Below are 15,336 nucleotides of genomic sequence, written 5' to 3'. Positions count from 1 at the left end.
TGCAGGAACAGAGGACCATTCAAAAAATCTTTGCCAAGTGGTCTAGTACAGACACTGAGTAACCACTACGGAATGGCAATCGTACATGGCAGTGCTATCTTATGCATGAATATAAGCAATGGTTATTGCTACATCCATAGCTACCTAGCAAGGGTTTCAATTTTTAACCTAATCATGGTGGCCATCAGTGACATTTGCCAACTGCTTCATTTCCTTGGAGAAAATCATGCACTTACACTATAGCATCTCTAGTCTGTTGCCAACCCTATAAACAGGTAGGAAGAGAGACTGAAAGTGTGTGTGAGTGTGGTGGTAGTACATGCAGACATCAGAGGACTGTTGCATGGGAACAAGATGACAAAAAGGCTGATTGCTGTTAATGTGCGTTCATCTGGCACAGGCAGCTGAAAATGTACACTATGATTAAAGGCCTTATCCAAATCATAGCCGTGGCCCTGAAATGGACACTGAGCGTGGGTGGAGGAAGCAAGGTAGGACAGGAAGCTCCTCTTTCCCAAGCCTGGCATCAGAAGAATCGGACTTAGGAAAGACCTGCTAGATCACCTCTTTCCTGGGCCAGCAGCAGGGTGAACACTGAAGACTAACAATCTCAGGGTTTCAAAGTGAGTCACAAATTCCCCTATTCCCTCAGGGAGATGCTACTTCAGAAGAGCATTTCTGTACTTAATGGAAGGAAGAGCTGGCTTGTCTCCCAGATGATGCTCAGCATTCTGCTGTCCTTAAGTGCTGTGTGACCTAACCTCAGTTTTCTTGCATGCAGAATGGAAGATAGCACTGCATATGATATGTGATATATAGGGAGACAGTGATGAGAGAGATAAGACCATGTCCTAAGGCAAAACCATGAAGTTACTCTATAATGGACAACATAAGAGGTATATAAAGTTATCTGAAAGGGACATATAAGTACCAGGACAGCAGAACTTGAAATGTAACATAACTGAAAGTAAACAAAGATCATGTCTGACAAAAGTGTATGTGCTTTGGGTGGTGGGGAGATTTTAGTACTAGCAGTCATGGAAGTACAGAAGCCAGACAGTCTTGGAGGAAAATGCTAGAAAGGTCTGTTGGACAGACCCTAGGAACAGTATCCACCCATCAAGGCCACTACAAACATCCAGTGGATCCACCGGAGGTCAGCAAACATTCCTCTCATGTACTTAGCCAACTTTCCCCACTGCTGGGCCCACTGAGCAATACTCTAATAACTCGCCTTTTCACATCATTTGCCTCGATTTGAGAGGAAAGGTGCTTGTCAGGATAATGAGAGTATCTGGTCTAAGAGACTGTTCTATGTCTCAAAGTGAATTAAGACACTGTAGATCCAGTTTATACATCAGCCTCTTTTGAGCTTTTTCAACGTGAGTTAACATCCTACAGCCTAAAACTTCAAGCTGATGAGTCTGAGTTTCTTGGTTTGAAAGGCTGACATTCATAGTTTTAAGCTCAGGGTCTTAATAGACATCAGTTTGCTTCAGGAACTCCTGAGAGGACAGTATTCTCAAGATTGTTCCATGGCTACCCACCGTGTGCACATAGGTAAAGGGGACAGTAATAATCCCCAGGGCAGCAGCAAGTGTAATGGGACACAAGAATGCATGGCGGGCGGTGGGGGGGGGGGGGCTGCAGGGAACCTGGGGTGAGGCCAGGGGTTGTACAAATGACAGAAGGGGATAACTGCTCAGGGAGCCTCCTCTTGTCCATTCCCCACTAAACCTGACACAGGTTGAATATCCCTTATCCAAAATGCTTGGGACCAGGCCGACATGATGGTGCATGCCTGTAATTCCAATGACTTGGGAGACTGAGGCAGGATGATCACAAGTTTGAGGACTGCCTGGGCAACCTAGCATGACTCTGTCTCAAAATTTTAAAATAAAAGGGCTGGGGATATAGCTCAGTGGAAGAATGCCCTGAGTTCAGTCAAGAAAGAAAGAGAAGACCTCATCAGATAAAGGGGTGATTATGTCCAGAGAATATTCTAAAAGGGAAAAGTATCCCACATCACCTTCCCCAGTCTCCTCTTCACCACAGTTTCTAGTTCAGAGCCACTTACCTTTTTCTTCTTCTTCAAAATCACTTTCACTCCATCCACTGAAACCATAATGCTCACTTTCTTTTTCTTGATATTCTTGGCTTTAAACTCATACTGCAAAGGAGAAGAGAACAAAGGAACAGAAACGGATTAGACTGGTGCATCTTCAGGACCCCAGCCAGCCCACAGAGTGCCACAGTCAGTCCTAGGGGACTGGTGCACTTCCTGGGCACAGGGAGAACCTCAGGGGATCTTTTTAGGTAGATGTCTTTTTTTTTTAAGGTAATGTCTGCAGGCAGGGGCTCTCAGGTAGTCCCTAAGTTAGAACAGGGACCTTAAATGGTCATCAATCCCACCACCCAGCCAACAGCTGAGACCAAAGGAATGACTCATCACAATGAGATTGACTTAATACATCCTACTGAAATGAAAATACAACCTGTTTTGAAAACCTCATCAACATATCAGAACCTTCCCTCCATAACTTATTCTATTATTTAATGACTTTGTCAGGAAAGAATTCCTTGCATCTAACCAAATGCTGCTGGAACTCCATTCTATCCCTGGTGAAGATTAAGAAGAACTGATACCAGTCTTCATATCAGGGCTTTTCACATATAAAAAAATAATTATGAATTTTTGGGGGGGTGGGGGCAGGAACTGGGGATTGAACCCAGGGGCACTTTACCATGAGCTACATTCCCAGCCTCACTCCTTTTTTAAAATTTATTTTAAGACAGAGTCTCACTATATTGCCTGGGTTATAAACTTGAAATCTTCCTGCCTCATCTTCCCAAGTGCTAGGATTACAAGTATGCATCATGTTGCCCAGCCCACCCCTCTATTTTAAATTCACCTTTGCAGTTCTGGACAGGCTAATCCAACTGCAGCTCTTAACTCCTGAGGAATGTAGCCCATCCACAATCCCATATCTTTCTGTTACATTTTGGCATTCATAGCCATTTCTCATACTTGCACAGCTTTTTATCACTGGTGGTCGAATTCTGACTTCTCCCACAGTGAACTTCATTCTGAGAAATTCTTCAGTTTATTAAAACCATTTTTTCCAGGTGCAGTGGCATACACCAGTAATCTCAGTAATTCAGAAGGATGAGACAAGAGGATTACAAGTTCAAGGCCAATCTCAGTAATTTAGCAAGGCCCTCAGCAACTTAGTGAGACCTTGTCTCAAAGTTAAAAAATAAAAAGGGCTTGGGATGCAGCTCAGTAGTAAAACACCTTAGGGTTCAATCCCAGAAGGATGGGAGGGAGAGTTCTATGTCCTGGTGTTTGGCTCTGGACAGGACCCATCCCACATAAAACAGTCCCCTTTAGGTCAATAGTGGGATTATTGAAGGCTACAGTTGGTCAGATTAGCATGCACTTGAGGATACCGCTCCAACTCACACTGTATGGCCTTGACTGTACCATTCTGTTCAACTCTAGTGCTGGATGAACTGAAATGCCCTCTAGGTGGAAGAACTGGAATGGAATGGCAATCTATGAATCCGCTGACCTTGACCATGTGCTTACTGAACTAGCCACTTTTCCTGACCACACCCACATTTACCTCTGCTCTTTTGGGCTTTCATCAGCACAAATTTCCAGCTACACCTCCTTCAGAACAAGTCACTAAATCAAGGTTGCTCCTGTAACCAATAGAGTGCAGAGGGGGTGCTCCATTGAACTCCATTGAAGTTAAGAATGTAAAAGTCTGGATATGCCCAGGAAGAGGACAAAACCTGCCTTAGATAGATCAGTTGTCAACTATTAACAATTTTGGTCTCTTCCAGTAAGTCACTTTCACATGCTCCATACACTTCCCTCTTTCCCTTGTACAGCAACAAAAATCAAAGCAGAAATGTCAACTCTCTGCCTCTACAAGGGACTATGTCATTCTCCCCAGCCTGGGTTTTAGTGAGCAAATTGCCTGCTAAGCAGACCCTTAAATGCCTGGTATTTCCAGAAGAAGCTTGCAGTTGACTAGACCTTTCTTTCTTGTTTGGTCCACTTCCCTGGTGGGTTCACTGTCTCCAGGACCTTTCTATAATCAAGACCCATCACCTAAGCCTGCCAAGAGGCACCCAGCCAACTCATTGCTTGTGTATCTGGAAACTTAACTATTTCTACAGTTAATGTTTTGCCAAGTTTGGCCATGCATTTAATACCTTCATGTTAAGAATTCAAAATGCAGCTAAACATTTTGTTGGAAATTGGAAAACAGTCTCTAATTCAATCACCATGTACATACCCCCAGATAGCTCCCTGTAAAGGGCACAGTGACTACATAGAAAAGCATGACCCAATTTTTTCCCAGAATCTCAATAACAGTGATAATGCAGGTGTTCCTTACAATAGCTGGTGGAATGTTTCAAGATGAAGAGGGTCCAGAAAGGCCGAAAGCAGATCTACAGGTCCTATCACAGCTGCCATTACTACCGAGTGCTATCTACAAGGACTCTTAGGTTAGTCACACTCTGCATCTATTCTATCTGCTTCCTGATGCCCCCAACCCCTTTCATCTGCAGAATTAGAATTAAATTGCACTTTTGTTAGAAACACTGGACACAAAGGTATTTCAAGTATCTGAAAAGGTTTAAATATTTATCATGAAGCCTTTTATTTCTATGACAATTACACTTCACTTAGATGACATGATAGCATGTTATCATGCTCTTTAGGGGGGAAATGGGTTTGAAAAGAAAGGTAGCAATGCAGTACCCAGGAGAACATAGAAGAGAAGAGCTCTTAGGGACAAGTCCTCCTTTTCCCCAGACTGCTGCTCTGTCTGAGGTGGAGCACTGTCTGGGCAGGCAAACTCGGGAGGAAACATCTGTGTTTCTTGGGACACGAATCCAATCTGCTTAGACTTTGCCAGGAGCTGAAGAACAAACAGGACTGCTGGTGCCACCGTCTGTGGCCCATGCCAGCCCAGAGTATGTGCCAACAGGCCTGGCCCTCCACCCACTGGCCAGGCTGTTCTGATACATTTGCTTTACTGGCCAGAGCTCTACCAGCAAGGGCAGAATAAACCCTACAGACCTGACCTTTGAGGGAACAAAACAATACAAGTCTGGGAAGACCAACTACAGATTGGAAAGCCTACAAGTGTTTGGGATTCATAAACAGAGCCTTGGGGTCTTGTATTGAAATAGCAGCCATGGAACTTAGTGTCCTGTGCCAATCAGTAAGCCCAGGAAGGGGAGACTGGGTAGAAGATCCAACAAGAGCCAAGATTAAACACTCAACAAGTAACATGAGCAGAAATATTGGCTGGATGCTGGAAGAGCTGCTTCCAGACCAACAGCCTTGCTTCTGAGCATCTCCTGATTCCCACAACTCTCTCCTAACCCAACATGTCCCAGCCCGTCACTGGGTATCTAAGGAGGGGCAGCAGGAAGTCTACAGCAGCAAAGTGGGTGAAACAGTTAAGATGGAGGTCTAATGAAGGGACCAGTCCAGTCCTGGGCCTCAAGCTGTACGCAAAAATAGAAGCAGAAAAGTTGATTTCTTAGAGAAGTAGAAGTTGAGGCAAAAAAAAAAAAAAATCCCTGGATGTTTGACAAGAGCTGATTTTTAAACAAAAATATATTTTCCCCCCACAGGAGCCTTGGATCCTCAATCGCCTGGACTACAAATAATTTGGCTAGTGAAATACTCTCTCATCTGCTTCACAGGAAGCAGGTCCTCTCATTCTTCATTATGAAATTCACTTTTCCCTTACCCCTTTCTTCAACCAAGTACCTCAACCTAGGACCATCTTATAAATGGTTTGGGAGAAGTCCTTTTGTATTTTAATTATGAGCTTAATAACAGCTGGGAACAGCAGCACATGCCTGTAATACCAGCTACTTGTCAGGTTGAGGCAGGAGGAACACAAATTCAAGGTCAACCCAGACCATTTAGTGATACCCTGTCTCAAGATAAAATATAAAAAGACCGGGGATATATTTCAGTGATAGAGCATCCTCAGGTTTAATCCCCAGTACCCCCCCCCCCCCGCCAAAATTAAATAGAGTTTAATAACTTACATATTAAGTTACAAAATCTGAGAACTGCCATGTTCAAGATAGCCAAAAGGTGCCCATTAATGGAAGAATAGACACACAAAATGTGATCCATACATACCACAGAATGTTATTCAACCCTAAAAATAAAGGAAATCCTGACACATGCTACAACATGGATGAACCCTGAAGATATCATGCTAAGTGAAATAAACCAGTCATCAAAGATAAATATTTTATGATTCTGCTTCTAGGAGGTACCTAGTACTATCAAATTTGTGAAGACAGACAGTAGTGTGATAGCTTCCAGAGACTGACAGAAGGAAGTAATCTGCAGCTAATATCTAATGGGTGCAATTTCAGTTTTGAAAAAATTCTGGAGATGGGTGGTGGTAACAGTAATACAAAATGTGAATGGCATAAAATTGTCCATTTAAAAATAGGTAAGACAGTAAATTTTATGTTATGTATACTTTACCACAATAAAGATACAAAACCTAAAACACTGTACAATTAACACATTTCTGCTCCCAGTAACTCCACTTTAATTCTTGCAAAAGAATATTTCTGCAGCTTCCCAACATCTAAGTTAAACATGCCATACTTTTTTCTACTACCCTTTAATTGCATTTGCTAATCCCCATGGCTAGAATGCCCTGCCCACATCATCTGCTAGGGAACTCCTGCTTATTCTAGAAGTATCAGCTCAGGCTTCTCCACAGAGAGGCCTTCAGGGTCAATGACCTTTCCCACTTCCTCCCTGGAGTTGCTCTATCCACTTGGTTAGTACCAAGTTTGTGGGCCTCAATTATCACTCACTGTGGATTGGTTGCTTACCTATTTTCCTGGAAGGCCATGCCCTCCTTGAGAGAAAAAAAAAAATCTTACATATGTTTATGCCCAAGAAAATAGCACTAGAACCATACAAAAGTAATAAACAAAGGTTAAATTCATGAATACGGTTGATAGAGGTTACTCACAGAGCCCAAGAAAAGCTAACACTGTATACAAGGGTAATGTAATCTTTCCAGAAATTAACTGACAATTTAAGTTACTAAAACATGGATTACAAACCATACTACAAAGACTTTAAGAAGATCTGATCTTCTTTAAATGGTCCATACCCACAGCACATTGCTGAGCACCTTAACTATGTTTGGTACATACTTCTTTAAATAAAATTATTTATAGCTGCCATTATTGATCAAGTCAATGTTTCTCAACATCTCTCTTTTTCTTTTTACCAACCCCATATAATTCTTTTATAGTACTATTTGGAGCAATGAATAGGGAAATGGTCATGCAGATGAACTTCCATTTTCTAGGCTACCAAGCCTCCTTAATCCTATGGTTTGAATCTGGGATGTCCCCAGAAAAGCTCATGTGTTGAAAGCATGATCCCCAATGCAGCAAGTTTCAGAGGCGAGACTTTTAGGCAATGACTAATCTATTAGTGGATTAATCCATTTGTTGAATGGACTACTGGGTGATAACTATAGGCAGGAAGGGTGTAGCAAGAGGAAGTAGATCACAGGGGGGTGTGGTCTTGGACTACATCTGTCCCTAGCCCCTTTCCCTATTTTTCTCTGCTTCCTGACAGCCATGCACTGAGAAACTTTCCTTCACCATGAATTTTCTGTCTTGGAGACTGCATCCATGCACTGAATCTCTGAAACAATGGGCCAAAATCAACCTTTCCTCCTCTAAGTTGGTCTTGTCAGGTACTTTAGTTGTGATGACAAAAAGCTGACTAACGCCCCAAAGATCTAGTCCCTGTTCCATAGGAACCAGAACCTGGAGGACAGAGGCCCAAGAACTATGGCAGGCCTGACCCTGATGTGCAGCTTAGTGACTTGTAGTATTCATTAATACTAGCAAGACCTAGACCAACACTAGCACTGAACCCAAATTTCAGAATATCCATGAGGATTCTTGGAAAGTCTGGATAGTAAAATTTATTTCCCACCTGTCAACCTCAACCTCAGTATCACTTATTTCAACAACAGACATATTACTGAAAAATTGGGCATAAGTAAAAATCTCTATGACCTACAAAATACTTAAAAGGAACCAGGGAAGGTACTGTTCAAGGGAAAACTCATTATCCTTAAATCATATAGAAGTGTAGTACTGCCCAGCTCTGGAGACTAAGGAAATGGAAAACTCTAGTTATAATCCCATTTTGGATATCTGATTTAAACAACAACAACAAAGGCAGAATCTCAGACCCAGCCCTCAGAGACATTCATTCAGTGGATCTGGAACAGGGCCAAAGGCTGGCATTTTTATTGCAATAGGTAATATATCTCACACTTTCCAGAAACACTATGTGAGCCATAGAAGCATACTGTAAGAATTATTACATATCTTCATTTACATTAAGAATTGCCTTAAACTAAATCAATGTTCTTGATCCTATATGTATATGTGTAAGGGTAGCTATTATTTTAACAATTAAAATACAAATTTCAATGAAAGTACAACTGCTATTTGTTATCATCCATTTTCTAAATCAAGGATTGTTAAAATCACCACTATTATGCTATAAGGGAATTCTGTTGGATGGTAAATATCACATGTTCATGCATTATAACTCATACATTTAGTATGTCCAAAATACTTCATCAAAAATATTTTAGAGGGCTGGGATTATGGCTCAGTGGTAGGGTGCTTGCCTAGCTTTTGTGAGGCACTGGGTTTAACTTTTAACACCACACAAAAATAAACAAAATACAGGCATTGTGTCCATCTATAACTAAAAAAATTTAAATAAAATATTTTAGAGGTTAATGAATTACATAGTATGTATAATTATAATCTATCACTAAAAATTTTCAAAAAAAAGAGTAAATGATATTTAAATTTTTTTGGTTCTAGAGAAATTCTTGTGTTTGAAACATTTAGGATCACAAATGTTGACCAAGCTTTTCACTGTATAGGGAAGAAGCCAGTGCTCAGGGAGAGCAAAAGATTTCCCCAGGTCTGTTAGCAGAAAACCCAACCCTGAAATCCACATCTCATGATTCTCTGTTCTCTGTTTTTTATGTTTCTCAATCTCTCTCTCTTTTTTCTTTTTACCAATCTGGAATCTGATTCCATGAAATAAAATAATTCATTTACTTCTCCTTTCATTCAGTACATGTTTAATGAGCTTTCATGTGTATCTGACTTCCATCTTATAACAGGAAATAAGAATAGTTCATTGGAAATTAGCTTCATAAGATCAGTAACATTTCTAGGTTTCTCAGTAGAAAACCAAACCCCCACCCCGGCCACCCTGCCAAACACACACAATTTTTCCCTCACTAAGTTTACTATCTGCCCTCATTTCCTATCCTGATCCATGCCCAAGGACACATGTCAAAAACCAGGGAAGAGTACAAAATGCTAATAAGGTCAGAAAATTGGTAAAGGGGACTTCTGAATGTAAGGAGGGGTAGGAGGTGTAGTTTAGTGGAAAAGCACCTGCTCAGTATGTGCAAAGACCTGGGTTCAATCCCAGTACCAGGAAAAAAAAAAGCCAATAAGGGGGAGAGAGAAAGAGGACTACCTGGCAGGAAACAGCCAAGTTCACTGGTGTTTGGAACATTGGGAAGGCCGGGGAGAGGCTCATCCAAACACAGATGTTCTGTGGGTGAATTTTCACAGTGTCAAGAGACCAACATGATGGGAGAGAGCAAATTAAACAGGCCCTCAAATGGAAGACAGTGGCAGCCTCAAGTGCAGGCAATTTTGGGCTGTGTACTCAAGGGAGTCCTTGAGTGGTGGCTGCTCCCTGTAGAGAGGAGACGAGACAGGCTCTGGAATACAGCCATCACTTTTCTCTGACTGGGAGCATGTTGACAGGTCAGAGGGAGCTGAACAACAACCCAAATGATTAAGGGCCCTGAAAGGGTGATTTATGAAGAGAGATAAGTACCTTTACTAATAATAATCCACTGATTTCAGGTTGTCTCTCCCTTTACCATCTCTCCCAGCACTTTAAAAAGAAGTGCTGTCATCCTTCAGTACCTGTGGGAGTTGGTGCCATGACCTGCCACAAATTACCAAAACCCACAGATGCTCAAGTTCTTTATATAAAATTGCAAAGTATTTGCATATGACCTATGTAATTCATATATTTCATTTACTTTATTTTATTTATTTATTTATTGCAGTACTAGAGATTGAAACTAGGGGTGCTCTACCACTGAGCTCTGGCCTTTTCATTTTATTTATTTCATCTATTTATCTATCTATTGGTATTGGGGATTGAACCCAGGATACCACTGAGCTACATTCCCAACCCTTTTTATTTTTTGAGACAGCGTTTTTCTAAGTTGGTGAGGCTAACCTCAAATTTGCAATTCTCCTGCCTTAGCCTTCCAAGTTGCTGGGATTACAGGTGAGTGACACCATGTTCAGCTCTCTCATATACTTTAAATCATCTCGAGATTACTTACAATATCTTATACAATGAAAATGCTATAAAAATGGTTGCTAAACTCATTGTTCAGGGAATAAGGATGAGGAAAGACTAGACAGGTTCAGTACAGATGCATTTTTCTTTTCAAATATTTTTGACCTAAGAAGCCTGTCTCGTCTCCTCTCTTCAGGGAGCAGTCACCACTCAGGGACTCCCTTGAGTACACAGCCCAAAACTGCCTGCACTTGGGGCTGACTTGGGGGATGCAGAACCTTCAGATAGGGAAGCTTACTGCATTAGTCTTTCTTTTCTTTAAGTACAAAAGAGGCACAGGTGGATGACAAGCTACAAATATAACAAAATAAACCTACTAAACATAATCTACCCAATTATATCACTCTAATAATTAACCCAGACTCTCCTCTAAATAAATGGTTAGTGTGATATATCATGCCAGCAGGAAGACAGACATTAAACTTGTCTTCCAGCATCAGGAAAGAGACCCAACACTGTTCACACAGTATGATTCATAGCTACACACACACACACACACACACACACACACACACACACACGGAATAAAAGTTTCCCAGTATTTAGCAGAGTCATAAATCAAGGAGTTAGGGTTTTTTCCCTCAGATAAAAAATGGTTATGAGACAAATGATGGATCCTTCTGCCTTTCTAAGGCTTGATTTACCTCTTTATAAAACGAATCAATTGTGTTTTATAGCCTCTCTGCACCTCTCAGTATTCACCACACACATTCTATACTTACCTTGTGAAGTTAAATGAAAAATTTTGCATTGTGAAGTATTGTGAAGCTCTCTGAGGAAGTCACATTGAACACTAATGCTATTTCATAACAAGCATTTATCCTCTCACCTGTATACCCTTGAGCAGGTCTCCTAACCTCTCTGGATAAGATTCTTCCCTTCTGTAAAGTCAGGAGTTAGATTTTATTTGAGAAACTTCCCAGCATAATACAAACTTTCAGAGTCCATGTCAGAAGAGTTAGTTGGGCAGACACAATTGAAGAAGGAAGGGGAAGCCAGGTGCAGAGGCACATGCCTATAACACTAGCTACTCAGGAGGCATAGGCAGGAGGGTCACAAGTTCAAGGCCAGCCAGGGACACCCAGGAGATTCTGTCTCAAAATAAAAAATGAAGGGCTTAGGGTATATCTCAGTGGTAGAGCATCCCTGGATTCAATTCTAGTACCAGGGGTGAGGAGGGAAGAGGAGAAGAAAAAGGAAAAGAAGGAGGAAGAAGAGGAAAATGAAGAGTTTTGGTGAAGCCAGTTGTATTTCAGAAGCATGTGACAAGGATGAAAGGGAGAAAGGATGCAGATGGATATGTAGGAAAAACCTGAAATGGGAAAGAAATTACTAAGTTTTGGTAGAAAGTAGGAAGGAGTTACAGGCTTAAAGGTTTTTAAGAGCATTGAAAATTCACAAAAGAAAGATGGAAAACAAATCTAGGAAAAAAACAGGAAAATATATGTATCAAACATTTGGTTATAAAAACAAAATACATATCAGAAAGAAATTAAAAAAAAAAAGAGTGAGAAGCAGGATAAGGAAATGGGTCTCTACATCCCATGCCTGGAAAAAGCAGCAATACTTTCAAGGATGACAGCACAGGTGAGCAAAGAATGCATTACATGGAAAAAAGTCTACCTTGCATCAGAGAATGAGGAAACAAACTTGGAATGAAATTTATAGTAGGCCTTGTAATTATTCATATAAGACTCCTTTTTCCTGGCCTCTCCCAAGTCATTGAACCATTAAATCCCCTGCCCTACCCTTGAGCTTAGAAAGAGAGAAGATTTGGCAAATGTGTGCTTGCATTCATCTCTGAGGGTCAGAAGAGCTCCAGGATGAAGGCAGGGTGCACAGGGGGATTCAGACACCCCAACAGTCAGAACTAATGACCTCAGTGAATGTTCAGTGGGACAATGGAAGATCTGATAAGCAAGGTGATTGGTAGGAGACACAAAGAAAGTGTCTTTGAAAAGGAGGAGGAAAATAATATCAGAATTAGGAGGACTCTTAGAACTCAAAGGATTTTCTGTCAAAAGTCATTCTGCCTCTAACAGAATATGGGCATTCTGTTTCAAAGGAAGTTCCTTACAAGAAAGCTGAAATCTATTTCCCAGAACTTCCAGTTGTATGATTCTGTAAAGCTGTACTTCTCAAACTTTAAAGTCTTTGTGAATTTCCAGGGGACCTTGTTAAAATTATAGATTCTGCACATCTGGAGAGAACTGATGATTCTTGATTGCCAACAAGGTCTCAGATGATGCTGACACTACTTGTCCACAGGCCATATTTTGAGTAGCAAGGCTCTAGATCTATAATACATTAGCCCGAAAGGCATTTGGATATATTAGTTATTTGAATTAAAGATCTCTAAGGTTTTCTTCAGTGCTAACATTCTGTGATTACTACCAATTGTCAGAACACATCAATATTCTGAGTTATAAAAAAACAGACATACAAGTATTTCAAGGCATAATAATTATCTACTGTCAGTAGGTGGCAATATTTCCTTGAGGTCTAAAGGATTGTAAAGTGAGACAATGGTTCTCAACCTGGACTTTACGTTGGAATCACCTGAGAAACATTAGAAATACAAATATTTGTGCTGGGCACCACTGCACCCACCTGTAACTCCAGTTACTCAGGAAGCTGAGGCAGAAGAATCATAAGTTCAAGACCAGCCTGGACAATTTAGAGAGATTCTGTCTCAAAATAATAAATAAATAAATAGAGCTGAGAAAGTAGCTCATTAGGGTAGCACTTGCCTAGTATGGACTGAGTGAGGCCCCGGATTCAATCCCCAGTTCTGGAAAAAAAGAAGCTTAAAAGCAAACGAACATACAACTTGCACACAGATTCCACTCTGAGAATTGTTAATTAAATTGGTCTGGAGTGAGCCCTGGATGCTGAGGGTTCTGTTTTGTTGTTGTTGTTGTTTGTTTTTAAATTCTTCAGGTGATACTAATATGCAGCTAGAACTGAGGTCCAATACAGGGGAGTAAGAGAACAGTCTACGGAAACCAAGAGGTAAGAGGTCATTGCTGTTCACACCACTCCTTATGCCTGCCTCTCCCTGACCCTCACCAGAGTTGAGTCCAGTGCGCCACATATAACCTCCATTCCATTTCACCTTCCCTTCACCATCTTCCCTTCCCATCGCCACTAGGTTACTCCAAGTCTGTATAAGATTTTATTGTCTCCAAATTCCTATGAAAACAAATGAACCTGGGTGAAAACAAACCAGGAAGATTTACATAGGGAAGGCATGGTATCCTTTGTTTTCCTTAGGATTAGGCTTTGTTTTGATTTAAAATTTTTTATTGATACATGATTATACTTAATAAGATTCACTTGATTTATTCCTACGTATGCATTAAAGACTCAGTTTTGACCCCAGCAAAGTGCCCTACCTTAACCCATCCCCAGTACCAGCCTCAGCTCCAATGCTGAGTAAAATTTTTCTGTAAAAGATAAGATGGTGAATATTTTGTTTTAAGGGCCAAGTGGTCTCTCTTACAACTCTGTCACTATAATATAAAAATGGCCATAAGCAATAGTAGATAAATGAATGTGGCTATGTTCCAGTAAAGCTTTATTTATAAAAACAGGCGATGGGCCAGATTTAACCCATGAGCCATGGTTTCCCAAACACTGCTTTACCTCTCTTGAGTTTCTTCTGAATATTATCTACTTCTCCATGACATCATGTGCATTGACCAAGCACAACAATTGTAACATTCACAGTGCAGAAATGAGACCGCTGCATAGAGACTGAAATACATGGGAAAGGGCCATGAAAAGCAGATGAGATTTGGATGTGGACCATTCACAAATGAGAATGAAGATAGGAGATGAAAGCACTACCGAGAACTGCAAAATCCCTAGATTTCTGACATGGTGTCTGATCCTTAGATTCTTTTCCCATGAGACAACAATCTGTGATGTGAGGTAGGTTTTCCTCAACTATGATGGAAATCTAAAGTCAAAATTTTCAGAGAATGAGAATGAACTCCTGAAAGTGAGATGTGACCAGTCTAGGCAATTAATGTCGGTTGATATAAACCTCACATCTTATGCAAAATAGAGTTGAAGATGCTTAATAGACTTAAAGATAAAACTTTTAGAAGAAAACATTAGAGAAAATGTTCATGATTTGGGGTTATATAGAATTTTTAGGCATGAAACCAAAGGCATGATCCATAAAATTTAAAAAGTAATAAATTGGACTTCATTAAAATTAAAAACTTTTGCTCTGTGGGAGCCCATTGTAACTCAATGAAAAGACAGCCTTACAGCTTTGGAGAAACATTAGCAAACCGTTTATATGACAAAAGATTTATACTCACAATATATCAAGAACTCTCAAAAATCCACAGTAAGACAATCTAAATAACAATGGGCAAAATCCTGGAACAGATACTAGGTACTAGATGTAGAAGGCAAATAAGTACATGAGAAGTCAGCAAGATTTGGTTGCTGGTTCAGTGTTGCTGTGTGACAGGAGCAACTGAGACTTTGGTGAGAGTCCTCCCTAGGAAACAAGGCTAAGTTCTACCCAGTGGAACTTTTGAAGTCTGCCTCTTTGAGACTCAGGGGCAACTGGAACTTGTTCAGACCTGATTATGGTTCCCTAAGACAACAGGCTCTTCCCCCTAGTTTGAAATAGTGGCTTCCCATGAAAAGATGTTCAATATCACTGCCTTCTGGGGAAAGGCGATTAAAATTACAACAAAATCCTACTACACATATTAGAATAGCTAAAAAATTTTTAAAACACTAATACCAAGCACTGGTGAGGTTACAGGGCAAGTGGACCTTTCATATATTCT

General features: G+C 40.6%; 1 protein-coding gene across 3 annotated transcripts in view; it reads right to left on the bottom strand.

Moving 5' to 3' along the window:
* The window catches only part of LOC308655993 (carboxyl-terminal PDZ ligand of neuronal nitric oxide synthase protein), a gene marked incomplete at its 3' end in the record, with an annotated part of 325,313 nt that overhangs the window by 99,758 nt on the left and 210,219 nt on the right, over window positions 1–15,336 (bottom strand). For all 3 annotated transcript variants that reach the window (XM_081306545.1, XM_081306546.1, XM_081306547.1), the window contains exon 3: window positions 2,078–2,170. In XM_081306545.1, the coding sequence (XP_081162671.1) occupies window positions 2,078–2,170 (93 nt within the window). The remainder of the gene's footprint in view (window positions 1–2,077; window positions 2,171–15,336) is intronic.

The sequence above is a fragment of the Spermophilus citellus genome (assembly GCF_964194105.1).
Source record: "Spermophilus citellus genome assembly, chromosome: 9".
Classification (NCBI taxonomy): Eukaryota; Metazoa; Chordata; class Mammalia; order Rodentia; family Sciuridae; genus Spermophilus; species Spermophilus citellus.
This window is presented reverse-complemented; position numbering and strand designations above follow the sequence as displayed.